A 21110-nucleotide genomic window follows, 5' to 3' on the forward strand; every position below is an offset into this window, starting at 1 on the left:
CCTCCACCAAGTGTGGGGTTTTGGTACACAGGAAGCAAAGCATGCCTATCTGATCATCCTCCCCACAACAACCTGAAGCACTAAGTCTCTAGTGAGCTTCATTAGTAGACAAGATTTCACATGTGTTGTCACACTTCAGTGCCAGGGGATTTAAGTGCTTTCTGTGTGACTTCTTTGAAAGAAGTCTTTTGGAAGTTTGAGCCTGGTTTCTTCTGGGCTTTGCCCCATGTTCCCTTTTTTTTTTTTTTTCCTGCTGATTTTGTTTTGTATCCTTTCACTGACATAAATCATAGCCATAAATATGACTACATGATGAGTCATGAGAGCCCTCTTAGTGATTCACCAAATATGCGGGTGGTCTTGGGGACCTCCAACACAGAGACATACTGAGTTTGAAGTAGTATTGTATTGAATGCTCAACAAAGTAGTCAGAACAAGACATGGATCCATTGATGGTATGTGCTCTTCTTAGACTCAATATCTATTACAACTGGCCATGTGGAACTAGAGGTTCAAGTAGAAATGACCTTCCAGAAATCATCGATCCATATTCCTCATTTTGTTAAATAACCCACAGATGCGAGAAGTCAAATACCTTTCTGGAGGTTGCAAAACTCCTTGGTAGCAAATAATACTACACCAAAACCACTAAGTTCCTACCAGTACATCACTTTGCAAACTAGCTGGAGTCTGTCTGTTCTCACAGGCCTCTTGCTTGCACCAGAATGTGGCACATGGTTGCAGATTTCCACCATGTTGCATTTTCAATTAAAACAGCTAAATGAGGTGTCTTAAAAAAATGATTTCCAAGCTGCCAGGACAATAATGCCACAAACTCCACCAGATTTTATTAGAGTCAAATGACATTATAAATCATTAGGAAAATGTGTGCCAACCCCAGAAACAGCAATGCCTCAAACTCTTGGAGTACTGAACACCATCCAGTTGGCTGAGAAAGAACCATGGGGTTTTAAAATCATTTTTTGCAATTACTATCCTAGCTAGTTCATCGTTTTTGGCAGATATGCTCCACATACATAAATGAACTCAGCTAATTTTCACTCTGCTGATCGACAAATAAGATTTTTTTCCCCCTCAGTAAAACCACCCAGAGAGCTTTCATAAAATCTGAGGTAGTGCATCAAAAAAATGAGTCCATTTGTTACGGTCTGCTTTGAAACTATGCATATTAAATAGGCCACCCAATATTCATCACAGAAATTCGAATGCTAGGAGGGAGAGTGAAGAGTACCACTTAACTATCAGAGAGTCAAATGACAATATTTCAAAGTATTTCTTTGCCCCCCCCTCTCTTCAAATTTTATTTTTTAAGATACATGTGAAACTACATATTTATAGAGTACCATGTTCTGTTTTGATTCATCCTCACACATCTATCATTTCTTTGTGGTGAAAACATTCCAGATCCTTTCTTCTAGCTTTTTGGAAATATAGAGTACATTATCCTTAGCTACAGTCACTCTACTGTGCAACAGAACACCAAAAATTCTTTTTCCTGCCTAACTATAACTTAGTACTCACTGATCAACCTTTCTCTTTCCCTTCTTCCCCATTTTTTTTTTCTTTTGAGTTGAATTTGCCTTCCATGAAATAGAAAAAAAAAAAAAGAGTTATTTACTATGGGCTTCCAAAATCATTATTAGTTCTAAACTATTAGATAAGAAATATTGTATAATGCTACACCAGTTTCTTTGAGCAATGAAATATTTTTATGACTAAAGAAATAAAAGAGCTTTTCTATTAAACTTACATTTTCTTTTTTTTTTTTTTAAACTTACATTTTCATTCCAGTTTCTTTTCCAAGTTGTCTTCTTAGGACTGTTCATCAATAGCCCAACTAATGGATTCTGTATAAGAATGTCTTTTGTGATAATTTCAAAAATGTAACACTATTTTCAATTGGTTATCCCTTCCTACAAAGAGAAGCATCCCTCCAACAAGAACTCTCCTACAATGTGAAAAAATTCATCATGTGTGATGACTCAGGAGAGGGAAAAGGGACACTATTAGAATAGGGATCCCAGGGGATTCTAATTATATGGATAATGCTCCATTCCTGAGCTGAATGGCATGTGTGGTGTTCTTTAAACTTTGTATGTCTTAAATACTTTATTATAATTTTTAAATATCATACTCCCTGACCTTGCTCACTTGACATTCCTAGTTCTATGAGGAAGAGTCTTCCTTAACCTTGACATCTCTAGAGTCAAACTGAATTTTCTTTAAAAAGTGGTCCATTGCATCATCTAGGTTCCATTAAAACCAACTAGTTCTACTACAATGCATTCCCAAAGACTGGGCCAAATCCTTCTGACATTTCCTGTCAAATATCTCTTGTCTCTGGAGCGGCTTGAAAGAATACATAAGCCAAGGGTATTTTCAATCAGTGCAAGAAAAGTGAAAACATCTCCTCATATTAAAGCTGCCAGCTTCCCAAATAGAAAATGTTATGAGCAAGAAAAAAATATAAGGCCAAGAAAAAGTTAAATTGACCAAATGTTCCATAAGTTTAAAAGCTCTTCTTCTCCCAATTGATAATTGGGAGATAGGAGCATACTGTGCTCACATAACCTTGTGTTTAAAATGTGGCACAGTAGTGGATTCTCAAAGGGGTTCCTGGACCCCAGCATTGGCTCAAGGGGAACTTGTTAGAAATGCAGAGTATAGACTCAGTGCTGGGGGTAAGATGAGGGTGGATAGTAATCTATTTTAAGAAGCTCTCCAGGTGATTCTGATGCCTGGAGTTCAAAAACCACAGATGTAGAAGTTAGAATCCAAGGTCTCTAAATACAGAGTGAACGAGTTTGAACACCAGGGTATGCCCTTGGTGTGATCTTGGGCAGGTAACTTAACTTTAATATGCTTTAATGTCCTCATCTATAAAATGAAGACAGTAATTCCTGACTCACTGGACACTGGTAGTAAGACACTACATGATGGAGTCTGGCAACACACCTCACACATACTGAGCACTCATTAAATGTGAGCAATTATTTTTTTCTACTATGGAGGTGGTCACAGATTTGCTCATCCATTTATGAAATTAGCATTTATTGAATATTTGCCATATACTGACATTAAAATCACCCACACAGTTCTGATGAAATTCTATACCAAAACAGAAAGAACCAACCTGCAAACAAAAACTACAGCCAATGCCCAAACACCAGTAGCTGGAAGTAGGCACATGATTCTGGGAAAAGATTTGGGGGAAAAGCTGCTTGACTATCAAGCTTTCTCTGAGGCTTTACCTACTCCTTCTCTGCTTTACGGATCTCAGGAGGCATAAATCACTTGTCTTTTGAAACCCCCAGTGCTGGTGTCTTGCCTGACAAAGGACAGATGAGGAAGTAGCTTATAGGCACAAGAATAAATGAGTTGTACTTCTAGGACAGGGCCCTCTAACTCCTGGAGCACCATATGCCAGGGCAGAGGAACAATTACACAGCCATCATGTCTATAACAAACTCTCATAATGTACATTTCCCTGAATATATTGCCCAAACCTCAAGGCTGCACATAATGGTTTTGCACACCGGTTTCCAAGGGCAGGTGTTATACGGGCAAAGCTTTTAAATTAATTAAAAGAGACACTCAAGCACTCTTCATGCCGTTCCTTAATCTCCATTCCCCTGTGATAAATACAGAAAGACAGGAACAGGCCCAGGCTCATGAGTTGGAGGCAGGACCCTATGGACGCTCGCCAAGTAGCCCTCAGAAATTGCAGCAGGTCCCAGGGCTCAGAGAAAGGAAGAAGGAGGAAAGGAAAACTATGGCTCAGCTATGTCACTAATGTGTCACCAAAAAATGCTCCAAAGATGACCACTGGTCATGGGCTCTCACATATCTTTGACTAGTAGCGATTAAAAGAACAAATAAAAACATAACAGATGGGCTGGTGTGATGGTGCACACCTGTAAACCCAGCTACTCACAAGGCTGAAGCAGGAGGATTGCAAGTTTAAAGTCAATCTGGGCAATTTACTCAGATCCTGTCTCAAAATAAAACTTTTTAAAAAGTCTAGGGGTGTAGCTCAGTAACAGAGCTCTTGTCTAGCATAAGCAAAGCCCTGGGTTCCATCTCTAGTACCCCCCTGACAAAAACCCAGCATGTATTTCAGTGAAGCCATCGAAAGATAACAATAACCGCAATTATGATTTATTGAGGGTATCCTAGCGTCAGGCAATGTGCTAAAGGTTTCTCATGTAAATTTTCATTTTGCTGTGGTAGCCAGCATCTAAGAGGGCTCCTTCCTTCCTTGTATACATACCCTTGTGTAGTCCCCTTTCACACTAAGCTATACCCCTGGCCATTATTTTTTCTTTTTTTAAATTTTGGGACAGAGACTCACTAAGGTGCCTGTGCTGGCCTTGAGCTCGTGATTCTCCTGCCTCAGCATCTCAAGTAACTGGAATCAGAGACATACACCACCATATCTAGCCCCATTCCTTTTTGTTAAGGGAAAATTAATCATTTAATGGAAATCTTAAAGGTCCTTTGATTGTCCTCAAGACACTGTATTCATCTTTTATGGTGCCTACGATTCTGCCTTATATTTTAGTAACTTCATTGTGGATAGAGTAGGAGTTCCTGATGGGCAGGACTAACGTCTGCGTCACAGGGCTAGTACACAGTAGAAAAGGCATAGGATGCTGTGTCATCCAGCAGACTTTGGCATCAATGTCCCTGCTCTGGCATCTCAGCTCTACCACTTCCAGATCAGGAGATATTAGGTAAGTTACATAAACCTCATGAGCCTTAGATTTCCCATTCTTGTAACAGGGCCAATATTAATGCACGAATTTGCTTGCATTAATTAATTGCATTTCTAGGCAATGTACTAAGCACATAAGCACATAAGGTACTTAGTACCTTGCCTAGAACATAATAAGTGTCCAGTATTTGTTATCTATTTGAATTATTATATTCAAATAGGCATTGAAAAACATCCAATATTTTAAACAACTCAGTGAAAGCTCTTCTCTCATCCTTTCCACATGTCAAAAGAGATGTTCCAATGAAACTCTGGGAGGCAGACACTGGAACCTTTTAGTCACCAGGCTAACCAAGGCACTACGTCTTGGCCAGGGCTGCTCCTAGAGTTCAGCCTGCCCTGCTAACATAATGAAGGGGATCTAGAATAGGTACCAGCAATCCCACCATCCAGGGGGCACATGCAGACAGCAACCGAAGTAAGGAAGGTCTCCCTCATCCTGGTCATATAAACAGGTGCAGAGGAACCTCAGCCTCCAACTTATTTCCTAATACCACTGCATTCTTATTATTTTGTCAGTGCAGACAAAGCTCCTTAGCTCCTGACAACACTTGCTCTAAGCCTTCCCGTGTGGTTCACTTCTCTTTGGTTAGAGCAAATAAGCTGTCATGTGTTTTATCATCCCCTCAGGTGACTCCTATCAAATGATGTCTCAATTCCCACCTCCCTTTGAACTTACCTTTATGACTCCTTTCTTTTCCCCCCTTAGACATGATAGAGCTTTCTGTATAAAACTGTTTGGAGTCTAAAATAGTTCCACAACTTTCCACTTTCTTCTAAGACCAGGAAAAGGGTATTTGAGAAAAATACCAGTCACATTCCCCCACTTCAAAATAAGCACAAACACCCAGCATTGCAAGGGTTGTTAGGTTTTCGGGGGCATATAAAGAAGGATCAAAACGTAGAGCCTGACCTCAAAGGACCCCTGTGATCTAGCAGAAGCGATTGAAAACCAGTAGTAGTAAGCAGAATACAAAGTGCCAAGTGATGAATTCCCAGAGGAGCGGGAATGGATGGCCCATTACCCCAAGGAAGGGAAAATGATGACAGATGAGGACACAGGGAGATCTGGGGAAGGAGTTGGTCTTGGGTGTGGTCTCGAAAAGGTGGGAGGATCCTGACCCAAGGAGGTGGGGAAGGGCAGGGAGAGCACCATGGGGAAGAAGGAATGGAAGGCCAGAATCCAGGAAAGCACGAGGTAGGAAAGGAAAATGCTATTTCAGGTCCATTCATCAGTTTGGAGACATTTTGTACAGAATGAGGGATAGGGTTTATTTTAAAAAAAAAAAAAAGTGGAAAATACTCTGCAATGTTTAGCAATATATATATTTTCAAGAGAAAAGTAAAAAGTAGAGGGCTTTTTATAGATTACGGAACAACTTGATGACATTTGAATTTGATGATTAAGTAATAGGCTGGGCATGGCAGCGCATGCCTATAATCCCAATGTCTCAGGAGGCTGAGACAAGAGGATCTCAAGTTTGAATTCAGCCTCAGCAATTTAATGAGACATTATCTCAAAGTAAAAAATAAAAAGGGCTGCGGATATAGCTCAGTGGTAAAGTCCCCCTGGGTTCAATCCTGAGTGCTAATAATAATAATAATAATAATAATAATAATGAAATGCATTTAAACCCATTTCTTAATAATTATGAAGCTAAAAACTCTTAAGACTAGATAAGTATATACTATTCAAAGGCAGCAATGTGAAGCATGTTAAGCAAGTTTCCCTAAGGGAAACTTTTTTTACTTAAACCACTGAACTAGTTACAAGTCAAACACTTTCCAAAGGCTGAATCTTTTCTCTGATATGTGGATACTAACCCTCACAATAAAGGGAGCAGGAACAGAAGTTCAGTGGATTAGACATGGGGAATGAAGGGAAAGGAGAGGGGATAAGAATAGGAAAGACAGTGGAAAGAATATGATATAACTTTTAAATGTACATATATGAATATGCCATAGCGAATCTTACCATTGTGTCCATCAACAAGACTGGGGTTCTAATTAGAATAAGATATATTCCATACTTCTATCATTATATCATAATGGATTCTACTGTCATATACAACTAAAAAGAAGCAAAAAAATTTAAAAAAAAACTCTTTCCAACTATCTTTTCTCAAGGTCGAGTTTTAAATACTAGTACCTATAGGGATAGAACACACATTAAATGATATTAAGCAAGGATTCTTGATAGCAGAGTCATTTCAGTGATTTCCAAGCACCAGTAGCCATTAACCACACTGGTTTCAAGGAGGACTAAATCTGTTTAAGAAATGAACACAATTATAGATAGGTACTAAGGTACCTTAGAATTTTTCTGTCCTCAGGTCCAAACAGAAACTCACTACATAAATGGTACTTTCAAACACAATTTCTATGAATTGGAAATCTCTTCTATTTCTCCTTAAAGCAAGGGTTAAGTTCAAAAAAAGATTCAGAAAACATCCTATGCCATTAACCAATCTCATATGGTGAGTCTTAAAACAGGAATAAGCCCCTGATCACTATTTCTTTGTTTGCCCAATGCCAAGAGATTTTCCCCATACAACACAAAACTGGATGACATGGCCCCAGGCCAGACTTCCTTAGGGCTTACCATATACCACATGCTTGGCCACTTGGGATCATTGAAATAGGTAGACTGGGCACGGCTGAGGTCATAGTCCCTCTTTGTTCGTTTTTTCACGACTTGTTGTTGAATCCACTCCACCTGCCAAGAAGAAGGGCATTTGGTGAGTTCAGGTAACCTTGCAGTTAGCAAAACAGAAGTGACAGGCTGAGGCATTTCCTGTCTACAGTCAATGATGTCAAGGTCACAGGCTTCATCATGGCAACTAGATTCCTGCGTCCAAGAGCACAACAATTCCCCACAAACCCAGCTCTTATTCATTTTTAATGCAAGCAGGCATTTTAGTCTTTTATAGACAGATCATTTAAAAATCTCAAAAAGAAGCCAGACGTCTAACTTTTTCAGAAAGCACATGACTCACAATGAAATGACAGTGTTAACTTTTTTTGGGGGGGGAGGGGTACTGGGGATTGAATTCAGGGGCACTTAACCACTGAGCCCCATCCCCAGCCCCATTTTTTTATTTTATTTATAGGCAGGATCTCACTGAGTTGCTTACTGCCTCGCCATTGCTGAAGCTGGCTTTCAACTCAAAATCCTCCTGCCTCAGCCTCCTGAGTTCCTGAGATTATAGGCATGTGCCTGTTTAACTTTTTAAAGGTATTTTTCCATTATTAACTTTATACTGAGTTGGCAAACTTTTTCTATAAAGGTTCAAATACTAAATATTCTACGCTTTGCAGGTCATATGGTCTCTAATGCCACTGTAGTACTGTAGATAAGACACAAAGGAATTGGACTGTGTTCCAGTAAAATTTTACATACAAAACCAAGTTGAACTTATCCTATATAAGTATAGGTCACATGTCTCTGACCTATACTGATATCAAATTTTTAAATTTGAGATCATACATAAAATTTTAAATATCCTGGGCAGGAATGGATAGAAAATGTGGAATGAACTTAACAAAATCATGGGATGTGCATATATAAATGTACCAAAGGGAATTTCATGTATATATGAAATATATGACCTTTGTGTATTTATAAAGAATCAATCAGAAATAAATAAATAAATGAGCGAAATGAAGATCAGTAAAGTAGAGGAAAGAGAGTATGAGGAGGAAGGAGAGGACAGACAAAGTGGGGGAATGGGAGACTGGAATCAAATTCCATTCATACATGCTTTTCTCAAAATGAACCCAAATACGATGCTCTTGAGAAAAAAAAAAAAAAAAGTCCTGGAACCAAATGCCCCAAGATCACACATTTAAAAAACAAAAAAACAGCCTTCAGTAACACAGTGTGGTGGAAAATCACTATTTGGGGAATTAGAAAAACAAACCCTAGTCCTGACTCTAGCAGAAACACGATTTCCTGAATGATAAGCTCCTAGCCAGTTCTAAAATTCAAACCTGCTACATTTGAGAAAAGTCTTAATATTTAGCCATAACTTTTGTTTAAGTAAATTAACAGGGGAATGTGTTTAATACAGGATATATAATCTATTTGTAGTGGTATATATTTGGGAGTATATTTAAAAACAAGTCCTCATTATGACAATACAAGAGTAAGCACCACATAGATTCAAAGGAACACCTCAGATGCAGTATAAGCCCTGGTGGAATTCCTCAATTTGTTATTAAATGTTCATTTGTATTATCTCTTCTACTGATAGCTGACTTAGTCACAGTGCTCTAAAATATTCTATTCAACCATTTATCCTTCCTCTCCACAAGGAATTCAAAATTGAGGGAGAGGAGGCTTTGTAATCAACAGCTGTAATTCCACATTCACCCATCCAGGAAAGATTTCAAAACATCTCTTGATTGGAAGGATTGCTCAATGTTATGGTTTCAATATAACGTATCCCCCAAAAGGTCATGTGTGAAACAATGTAAGAAAGTTCAGAGATTAAATGATTAGATTATGAGACTTGGAACCTAATTAGGGGATTAATCCATTTGATGGACTCATCATTTGAAAGGATTACTCTAGAGGGTGGTAATTCTAGGTAGGTAGGGTGTGGCTGGAGGAAGTAGGTCACTAGGGACATGCTGCCCTCCCCCTCTCCCTCTCCTTCCCCACTCCCTTGAGTGGAGCAGCCTTCCTCTGAAGTTCCCTTCCACCATAATGGCTGCCTTGGAGCCAGCTGCCTATGGACTGAATTCTCTGAAATGGTGATAAAAAATAAATCCTTCCTGCTTTAAGTTGTTTTTGTCAGATGTTTTGGTCATAGCAACACAAAGCTGACTAATATGCTAGAGAAGAAGAATTACTAAGGTATCCTTCTTGTGTGTGTGTGTGTGTGTGTGTGTGTGTGTTTAAGTGTTTTATTTTTATTCACTAGTTTAGTTAACAACATGTCAGAAAGTCCTTTTTATGGGGGGGGGGGGGGTAGTTGCTGTCAGCCTTTAAGGCAAAAATAAATAAGAGAAACTACAAGAAGACAAAACTAGATTAATAGATTGAAAGATTTCACTGCATAAAAGTAAAAAAAAAAAATGTGTATGTAAAAGAAACATCCTGTGCAAAAGCCAAAAAAGTGAAGAAAATATTTGTACCATAAAAGGCGTATGTTCATAATATGTAAAAATTACTCATAAATTAATAAGGAAAGCAGCTTACTTCTGAACCTGATTGTTGGGACACTTTTTCCCTGTCTCATGAACAATTAAAAAACACCTTTTTTTTTTTTTTTTTTTTTTTTTGAGGTGATGGTGGTGCTGGCAGTTGAACCCAGGGCCTTGTACATGCTGGGCAAGCACTCTACTAGTGAGCTACATCTCTTAAACAGTTTTGATCTTTAGATTTCTCTGTGAAAGAGTCTCTTATAATTCATTGACTCTCAACAATGACACCTAGGAGTTCTGAAGAAATACTGATGTGCCAGGGGCAGTGGTGCATGCCTTCAATCCTAGCAGCTAGGGAGGCTGAGACAGGAGGGTTGAAAGTTCAAAGCCAGCCTCAGCAAGTTAGGCTTTATGCAGTTTAGCAAGACTCTGTCGCAAAATAAAATATAAAAAGGACTGGGGATGTGCCTCAGTGGTTAAGCACCCCTGGGTTCCATCCCCATTTAAGGTATCCTTCTTAAAGCAGAGCAGCAAGTAGGAGAATTCATGTACATAATCTATTTCCAGGAAACATTTTTAACCTCTTCATTTCAAACAATCTTTCTATAATAATTCATTCATTTAATAAGCATTACTTGCCAGGCACAGTACTGGGAATATAGAAATGAGTATGAATTGCCTTTTCCTTTGAAGGACTCGCATTTGACCAGGGAAATTTAGCAAGTATTTCACCTTTTCCATTTCATAAAACCATAATTATTTCCATAAATGACATCTGACATAGACCCTATCACTGCACTACTTAAACCATTTATGACGAGTTCAACTGTGCAACTTATATTTGCAACCCTTATATTATGGTCTGTAAGTCTCCTCCTGATAAGATTGAGCCAATTCACAGTTGCATTTAGGTAAAAGATGTCTGCAGATCTGTCTGGATATAACTATTTTCAAAACTAATGTTATATTAGCAATGACCTTTTCCAATGGAGCCTTCATAAATTCCACACTGCCAACCTATATGTGTCCACAAACCAGAAAGTATCAAACCTCCCCTAGTGTGGACTCAGTAAAGGAACACTTAGAAATCACGACAGTGTATACTGGGGTGGGGGTAGATAATTGCTTCTAGACTGACACTGTAAGTATGCTCTTCTCCCCCAGCTCATACACAAACAGACAAATGGGATAAGTATGAGAAAACCCAGTGACAGCCATTTTCCTAGACAAACTATAGGTACTAAAATAGAACAAAATATCTTACCAAAGGGCATCTCTTCTGTAATTTTACCAAACAAAAATGCTTAGTTACAGGGTTTAGTGGCTAGAAGGTGACACAGCAACTTGGCATCTGGATTTGACTTCAAGTCACTCTGTCTGATCACAGGGCTGCAGTACTCCAAAAAAAGTCCAGTGGCTTTTTTTCTTTTTCTTTTTCCTTTTTTTTTAAGAGTCAAATACCATGTATTTTTGTCTTGGTGCTTTATGGGTATGTCTACAGCTGTATATTTTTTGGAGAACAGGAAAAGTACCTCTTGGATCAGAAGGTTTCTATGACTGGAAAGACCATATTTATATTTTAAACTATTATCCATATGTCTATCCTTGAGCTCTTTAAGCAAAACTCAGAGGTAATGCATTATACAGATTTTATTTCTTGCCAAGAACTTCGTTGCAAAGAAAAGACCTTTAAAATTCATTTCCATACAACTATGGTCAGCCCAGGAGAAGGAACAATCATGCACTTTCCTTCACTGGTTTAACTTCCAGAAGTTCCATTTCTCGCACGTTAAGAAACTACAGTCTACCCAGACTGTGAAAACATAGGACTTCTGAAATCACATCTCTCCTCCATTAATTTCAACATGTGCATGCTACGAGGTTTTAAAGACATGCCTATGTTATTCCCGCAGCACTCCCCCCACCTCCCAGGTCCAAGTGGACACTGAGGATATACTGCTCAGGATTCTTTCTCTAAGGATGGCCTCTCCAATTTGACAAGCAAAACACATTCATTCGTAATTGTGGGAAGCCTGCCCCCTCAATCTGAGCTGAACTCGTGTTTCATTATTTTAGAATTTACCAACTTGGTAATATTATACATGGGGCAGGTAATCTATGAGTAACAGGAGAAAAACAAGATGTTATCATATGAATATATGTTTTCCCAATATAAATGGGAAACAAATTATGGCATCAACATAAAAAAAACATCATATACTGAGGAGGAGGAAATCAATTCTTTAAATATTAAGATATATTGAGGTTAATGATTAAAATTTACTGGCAGCAAGTGTGTGTGTGTGTGTGTGTGTGTGTGTGTGTGTGTGTATGGAATAAAAATGGACTTAAAACATATATGAAGATAGTATGTAATAATGGTGATACCCTAAAACAATGAGGAAAAACAAATCACTAAATAAAGTGTGGTGTTAGAACAACCAATGGGGGAAAAATAAAGTTGAAGCAAATCTCACATCTCAATCAAGACCCATTACATAGGGATCAAAGATGTAAATATAAAAAGCTAACAAATAAAAACATAAAAATACCATAAGAATTAGGGGAGGTTTTCTAAAATAATGTTAAAACTGGAATAGGTTTGTTTATGTAAGCATAATATAAATTTAAAAGGTTTTTAAGAACAATCGACAAGTTGACATAGAAAAGAATGTATTTGCATGGCCAAAACTCAAAAGTATGTTAAAAGACATACAGAAAAGTTTACAGCTCCTACCATGAACAAAAGTCCATCCACTTAATATACTAAAAAGAAAAAAAAATCTATAATCAATAAGAGAACAAATCAACAAGAAAATAGAAAAAGTTTAGAAGTACAAAAATTTCAGGAAAGGTAAATCAAGTTAAAAATGTGCCCAATATCTTACATGTTTCTATAGTCTAAATGGTCTATGTTCCCCTCCAAAGGTGATAGTTTGGGGAGGTAGTAGACCTTTAAGAGTTGGACCTAGTGGGAAGTCCATTGAGGGTATTATCTGGAAACAGACCACAGGACCCTATTCTCTCTCTGCAATTCCTGTGTGAATTTTCCACTTTCTCCTACATGTGCTCCTGCCCTTATATGCCACCATCTGCCACTCGCACCAGAGGGCAAACCAATAAGGCCCAAAGATCTTGGACTTCAAACCTCTAAAGCTGTGTACTAAATAAACCTCCCTTCCTTTGTAAATAGTCTGTGCCAGATATTTTGTTATAGTGACAAAAAGCTGACTAATATATGTATTAAAACAAAAGCAAACTACCAAACCAAGATGCCACTTTTCGCCTTTCAGGTAGAAACAAACTAAAGGTTGATAACATACTACTAGTGATAGCACTGAAAAACTGTCATGCTCACATAATGGTGAGGAGACTATAAATCTGTACAACTCTGTGGAAAATAACTGGATAATACCTATGAAAACAACAAAGGAGGTAATTTCGACTTTTATGAGTTTATCCTGCATATTTATTTGCACTATACAAAGTCATTTATGGAAGCACTGCTAGTTCGAAACTAAAAACTGAAAATAACCTAAATATATAGAGACAGAAATTAATTAAATAAACAATGACACATAAAATAGTCCATTATGTATTAATAATGGAGTCGGAATTTGGGGAACTCTGTTCCCTTAGATTTCACATCCTATGTGATCCTATATGATATCTGTGAGCCTCTTTTTTCTGTAAAACAAGAGGAGATGGACTAAATATACCCTCCAGTTTCTTTTTGCTAGCTTTGAAATTTTGCCTACATAGTCCTATTCTCTGGTTTGACTGGGAACAAAAAGTTTATTCAAAGCCATAGAGAGATGAGGTTGATGCTCCAGCTGATACACGACCTGAAATCATTCTGTGAAGATGTAAGATTTAGTGTTTAGAAAGGAGACAAGTGAATTATATTACCACTTAGTGATCTGAATGAAGCAGTTGCCAGGAAACAAAATAGTTTCTGCATTTTCTATCTTTTTTATCATCTTTGACATTAGGAAAATGAACATGAAAATATTTCTTCTCTGTTTCCTTCTCTGATGCTGAAAACAAAATAGAGCTGTCTCGATTAGAAGAAAAGAAATGTATGAGTTCAGTGCACAGTGGGAATTTTTGTGCCATGGAAAAGGACTGATGAAGACATTTTATTATTGACATGCAGCTCCTAAGCCCTAAAATCAGAAGGCAACATATCCCAGACGTTCTCTAAAACTCTGGTAAACCGTCAGAATTAACCAGTGAAAAATTTTTTTTTTTTAATTTTCTAGGGAAAGTATATGTTTAAACATTCAATTTTTCTCCAACTAGTAACTTGTAACTAATAAGTTACTAAATATTGACATTATGTTGTCAGTCTTTTTAAAGAAAAAAATAGCTACTTATGAACAAAATAACACATTATGTTTTATTTGATGGGAGACTTGATTTGCTTGGAACAGACATTTTGAACCTATTTAATAACTGCAAACACCATGGGTTGATATTATAGAACACATCTGGTCAAGAATACAGGGAATCATATACTTTTTGAAAGGTCATTTAGAAGGAAGTTGTGAAATAAATACTGCATGTACACTTGGAACATTGTTATGGATGACAATATAGGCCAAACTGAAAAACTCAACTCTACCATAAAGTTTTATATTTAGTAGGCCTTCTCTAAGAGCCAAAGTTTAAAAATGTGTTATCAATTTAGTCTTGCTATATGTAAATGGAAAAACTCAAAGCATTACTGTTATTACATTATAGTCAACTTCAGAGAATTAAGATCACACTTCTCCCCTTAAACAACTTAACTATTATGTATACACTTCTGAAAGTTTATTTTTCAGTTTTTGCCTGGTTGGTGTTTTGTTGTTTTGTTTTTCCACTTCTAAAATGATGTGCAAAATGGAAAAATAGTTAAATAGAATTAATGCAGGAAAATGTTTTCCCCATCCCCTTTTTGTTTACTCCAAAAATATTTATTAGCTGGCTACTATGTGGCAGGTATTGTTCAGGCTGCTAAAGAATGCCAGTGGAAAAACAAACAATTTCCTGCCCTAAGTAACACAGTTTCCATTCTAAAGGAAATCAGAGCATAAACATGTAAATAAATGAAATATTATATAATAGACTTTCAGAGTGATAAATAATCCCAAAAGTAAGTAATGTGAATAGGTAGAGAGTGATCAAGGACTCTTAGGTAAGCCAGGCAAAACCTTTTATAGTAAGGAACTTGTTAAATAAAGATCTCAAAGAAAATGTCAAAAGCACTGTGGCTAGCTAATGCAAAAGATCTAAAATGATTGTGTATCTGTGTATTTTTGTCTGTAGCTGATCTGTGAGCCAGAGACCCCTATAGCAATCCCCCAGGTGTACTGACATTATACTTCGCCCTCTAGTGGATAAAGAAAAAGTCCACACAGATGTCCTGGAAGCCCACTTCCAGCCATCTCATCAACCAGCTCTGGACTCCTGAGTACCTGGAATATAATCTAGAAAGGGCCACACATTCAGAATGACTATGTCCCCACAATTGTTCCAACTCCTCAAATGACAGAGACAAATTCAGCTGAAAGAGGAATGAAGCAAGACCTTCTAAAACATAAGGCCCAAGAGACCCCCTTGACCAATGGTAGGGGTGGTACCCTTGTGATATGAATCAGGATAAGCGGGTTTAGTGGGGCAGGCTTTGGTACACATCACATCCTTTCAATTATGTAATAAAAATCATAGGTGCCATGAATGTCATCTAAAAAGCAGAGAAATAAAATGATCACTAGGATAGAGAGGGTCCCAAGCATGAGACATTCCAACATAAGGCATAAAATGCAATTCAGTCTATCAGCAAGTATAGAAGACATAGTTCCTGTATCCTTTGATCTTGGACCTCAGCACCTCCGAAACGCTATGAAAAGGGGAAACAATACCCTCAATGAACTAATCTTACAAAACCATAAACATTAAATTAGGTTTTGTACCCATCATTAGATGAATCTTACAAAACAGTATAGGCTTTTAAAAGCAAAGTAGTTTTTTCTGGCACTATATCTAAAATATCCAGTGTTTGTTCTTTATATATGCCATAACAGCACGATGCTCTTTGTATCCAGAGGAGTCTAGTTGGGCTAGTCTACACCACAGATGGGCAGTGCACAGCCCAAAGTCTTGGGAGAGCACCCCAACCACTAGCTAGCTTGGCCACTTTCAGAAAGTCCCATAAAACTCTTGGTAGTCTATATCTACATTTGTAAAATGGCATTATCATTAAGGGGGTGAGGTCAAATGTGCTATACAAATGTGCTATACAAAGGCTCATATAGTATTTAGTACTCAGTATTTTATTTGATTACTCCTCTACTTCCTTTATGGGAAAGAAACCAGATTTTAGTATCCATAGTACCAGAAGCAATGGTTGGCAATAGGCCCTCAATAAGTAGGTATAGATGAATGTATGTTTTTACATTATATTAATCCATTTGCTTGGTATCAATGTCTGTTTAGTTTTTAAAATAAACATAACAGGACATTTTAATTAGGAAGGGGTACATAAAATAGGAGTCAGAAGTCTAGGCTCAGTGTTAAATTATAATAGGATATTTTGTATTTCCACAACAGAGAGTAGCACAAGAATGTTTATATTACTAGCAATGAACAACATGTAAAATTATTAATAAAAGATATGTTCTTTCCACCTATGATTCCATGTTTTTAATATATCATCGACCCCCTACCCATGTTCAACCCCTGCTTGAAACCAACGCCTAGGCAGATTTTTGTTGTTTAAGATACAGTCATTTCCTCAACCTTACCAGCCTAAATTTCAGAAGTAATGAAAAAGAGTGTCTACAATTAAAATGAATAAAAACAGATAAAAGTAAAGTGGGGGTTGATATGGGCCAAGAACTAGGAATATTCCTGTAGACACTGACAGTCATGTCATAAAGTAAAGGGGCAAAGGGCTGAATAATGTCAATCTCGTGATGCTTCCCTCAAGACTAATGGAAGACATGGCCAGCACTGGAGTAGTCAATGGCTGTCTACAATCAAAGCACACAGTAGAAGAAATATTAATTTAAAATCAATTACCAAAGAGCAAGGAAATGACGGGAAATCAACTTTTAAAGCTAAACGGAAAGAGGTGTCAGGCTGAGAAGAAAAAATTTGGACATATTTCATTAACACTTGAATATTAAATATTTTAAGCCTTGAATTTTAATATTGTAATATTAAATATTAATATTTAATAAAAATATATTAATATTATAATATAACAATATAAATTTTTAATAAAATATTAAATATTTTAAAACATTTCAGACTTTGTCTCTGCTGGCCACTAGTAACAATACCCATAAGCAGTTTTCTCCCAATTTGCAAGGAAGATTTTTTTTTTAAAATCTTTCTAGGAAAGATAATTTCAAAAGAATTCCAGTTAATTTTCTTATTAATCTTGTCACTTCCTAAACTTCCTTGAAAATCTACTGAAAGCAGGTCATTTATTTTATGTTTGTCTCAAGTATGTTTGTCTTTGGGGACAGTTTAATTTGTCCTTTGGAGAAAAAAATACCTCCTTTATTCCTACTCATGACAAGATGCTTTTCAGTGGGTTAAGAGAGAGGGGGCGAGGAGGAGAAGCTGGAGGTGGGGGGAGAAGAAGGAGAAGGAGGAAGAGGAGGAGGAGAGAAAAGAGGAGGAATGAAAGAAGGAAAAGATGTGAGCGCATGCCAGAACCTGAAGCAAGTCTGGGGTATTAACAGAAAAAGCTAGTGATGTAAACTCATTAAATACTTGTGGAATGGCAAGATTATATCCAGAGATTCTTCCATTTTCTATCTTGCATTTCAGGGTTTTTTAAATTTTAAACCTCAGGACAATTAATTTAAGAAATGAGAACAAATTTGAAAACAATTTTGATTGCACAGGATTTAAAGGAGATGGAATTCTAAAGTACCTAAAACTAATTCTACTGTCTGAGTGCCACCTGGGGTTAAGTTCACAGGTTTGATTAAATGCAATCTCTTAACGCAGGGACTGAGTGGAGGCAGCACATAACTCCTTCAGCTCCACTCTGGAATGAAGATTATCACTGCATTAGACACAGTGGCATGACTTCATTCTACATATATTTATGTCTTTTGAAATAATCATCCTCTAAGCAATTTGAAAGGTAAGGCAAAGTAACTAATAAAATCCATTCAACACTTGAAGTAAATATAAGTTACATCTTATTCTGCCCTTACCATGTTAGAAGTTGTAGAAAAATGCAAGAACAACAATTTTACCCTAACACAAAGCATTGGTTTTTTTGGTTCTCTTTGACCAATCCTGCAACTCTGTGCATAAATCATTCAAGATATTCCCAGATCTGTATTTGTAAAAATTGGATGCCCTCAAGTTGTATATCAAGAGAATACAAAGAGGAGCATTATTTGGTACAGAGTGGAGAAACTGTTCCATTCAGCTGCGATTAATATAAAAAGAGGCAAAATGTTGGCACAGGAAAGAGCAGTTATTCTCATTATTTCTCCAAGCAGACAACAGGGTGATCTGTTAAATATCGAAAAGTATGTCAGCATTTCGCAATAACATACCTCCTAATTCCGTAGACATAAACGATGATCATGAGAGTTACATTCATGAGAGAAACACTCTTCACCTGTGAATAATTCAGCTCCACTGCACATATTGTCTTATTTTCCTAGCTATTTAAACACAATTGGCAATAGCTTTTGTTTCTAAATTCTATGGAACTTACTGCTATAATTTTGATCACAGTAGAAAAATTGAAGAGGGATGGTTTGAGCATGTCCTTTCAGAACAGCATAACTTCACTTTTTAATTTTGTCCACTATTTCTTTTCATGAGAGACATTCTAAATACACTTGGTAGTTTCGGTTTTTTAAATCTTTCTAGTATCGTTAAATCTTGTCGTCGTCAGGATTGAAAATCTTGGAAATCAAGAAACTACCCATTGTTATATTGGCAAGCTCTTGCTCAATGAATCCAATGGGGCTGCATTAAAGCCAATTTTTTTTTCCTGCTGCAATAAGGTAAATATGCAACTTTTAGGGGGATGTATAAAACCAGCACAAGTGCTCCAGGTTCCCATGAAGCCAATCCTCATTTTTAAACCTTAAAATGTGCTCAAAATCCATAAACAAACAAGTAGTCTTAAGTCACTGAAAAGGAACAGATGGAAAGGAAAACTGATGGGGCCCCAATTAGCAAAAAGAAAGAGACAGGCCAGCCTTGGGGAAGGTGTCTGATGCCAGTGTCCCCTGTACTTTTCTTCGTGAACTCTAACCTTCTATTGGCAGGGAGAGCAGGGCTGTTTTGTAACCAAAAATACTGGGATTGCGGCAGCTCTTAAACACTATCATCACTCTTTGAAATATTTAGCAAACAGCTACTTTGGTCAAGGGTGGGGGAGAAGCATGCCTTTCAGTTTCAGGGAAAAGTACTGTCCAAAATCTTGGGCAAACGGGAAAAGGGTTGGCATATTTTTCCCCTAAATCCAGTTGCCTGAGGCAAACCCAATGTTTTCTCAATTGGAGTGCTACTCCTTCACCTCAGAAACCACGGTTGAGGTGGTGCTTGACAAAACTTGCAGGGCAGAGAGCATGAAACTGCACACACGGGCTTGATCAATGAGTGCGCCTGCTCCAGCTCCCGCCAGCCCCGCGGGAGGGCCAGCAGTGCCCCAGCTCCCAGCTTCCTGGAGGTCTCCTTGTGTGTTGCAAAGTGCCAAGTCACTTCACTGGGCCTGCCGCTCCCTGAATGTGTAATCCATACCCACCACAGTCAATTACAGGAGCCCCGGGGGCTGCGGCTCCAGGAAAGAGAGAGAAAACACATTTTCATCACTGTCATCGAACCTGACACTTTCTCAGTCTGAAGACCCAGAAGCTGCAACATTTCCACCATCAAGCCTCTTTCCTTCATGCTGTGTGTTTTGGATGGCTTACCCTGGAGTCTGTTGTGTCAATGTTCATAAAAATGCGGTGTGTTTACTATACCCCTGGGGAAGCGAGGGTGTCACCAATTCTCTCCATCCCCACCCCACGCCCAGAGTGTTCCACCCTGGCACATTCTGAGCCTCAGCACTAGACTGAGAGCTGGCCTTGACCATAGTTCCCAGCAACCCTACTGAGCCTTGGCGACCCGAGAAAGGACCACGGAAATTCTAGCACCTGCTGGGCACGCTCCACAGACACTTTCTTTGGTATTATATTTAGTAGTTCAGAATGAGACTGAAGGAAATCAGAGGATGAAAACTTAGACTACAGGATAGAGGGCATCTGAGGATTATGCCCAGATCTCGCGGCCATCCAGGAAGTCAGGGTCGCTTCTGTGAGTTTCACCAGCCCCCCCTGCCCCCCACCTCCTGGCAAAGGCAGCCATGGTGTGGCTTGCCCAGAGCAGGGAACTCATAAAGTTTTAGAGAATTTGTGGTGTCATTAACTACTCTTTTAGAAAAAGAATAATTGGTAATCCAGTCATTTTTCAGCCCCTATACATGTAAGGCAAAGGGTTTAAAAAAAAAAAAAAAAGACACACAAAAAAGTACAAGATTTCCCCAGACTCTGGAAAAGGGAGAAAATTATACTTCTACCTATTCCTTCCTTAATACCATCAAACTCTCAGACAAAAGAATCATCCTGTTACCAATGGGGAAACTGAGGCACAGCGGAATTAAGGAGCTTGATCAGATCACACAAGGGAAGGAATCTGAAACAAGAAGTCTGAAAAAGTCAACCCATGCCCAGGTTATTTTCTACAGCCCAGACTGGCTCCTTTCTGAAATATCTTTCCACTGATAGCGTGGGTGAGGGGAACATCTTTCTCTCCCTTTAGTCATTGTAATATTTCTGTGTCTGGAGATTAGTTAGAGCTGATCAAACATTCCACTGGAAACTCTATGGGCAAAAGATGAGAGAAGGAAGAAGAAAATGGGGCACAAAAGGACATACAGTGGGGCTTTTATATCCATGCTTGCAACTTTGGGGGATCCTCAGTTGCTCACTGGAAGCATTTTTAAATGGTTCATAAGACTCATTTAGTCTGCAAATGACAGAAGAGTTGTCTGATGAGTGGAGAATAAAAACTTGAAACAGGCAAAAGAATTGTTAGGCACAGTCTTGGCAGCGATGACAGAAATCCTTTTTTCCTCAAGGGCACCTTCTGAGTT

At 38.1% G+C, this 21110-nt stretch overlaps 1 protein-coding gene across 6 annotated transcripts in view; it reads right to left on the minus strand.

Annotated features, from left to right (window-relative positions):
• The window catches only part of Pcsk5 (proprotein convertase subtilisin/kexin type 5), a 434410-nt gene that overhangs the window by 336245 nt on the left and 77055 nt on the right, over window positions 1-21110 (minus strand). For all 6 annotated transcript variants that reach the window (XR_011704087.1, XM_027940145.2, XM_071600559.1 and 3 more), the window contains exon 3: window positions 7398-7511. Coding sequence is in view for 5 of the 6 variants with exons in the window: in XM_027940145.2 (XP_027795946.2) it covers window positions 7398-7511 (114 nt within the window). In the remaining variant the exon portion in view is untranslated. The remainder of the gene's footprint in view (window positions 1-7397; window positions 7512-21110) is intronic.

Source organism: Marmota flaviventris, chromosome 13 (assembly GCF_047511675.1).
Source record: "Marmota flaviventris isolate mMarFla1 chromosome 13, mMarFla1.hap1, whole genome shotgun sequence".
In the NCBI taxonomy this organism is placed as follows: domain Eukaryota; kingdom Metazoa; phylum Chordata; class Mammalia; order Rodentia; family Sciuridae; genus Marmota; species Marmota flaviventris.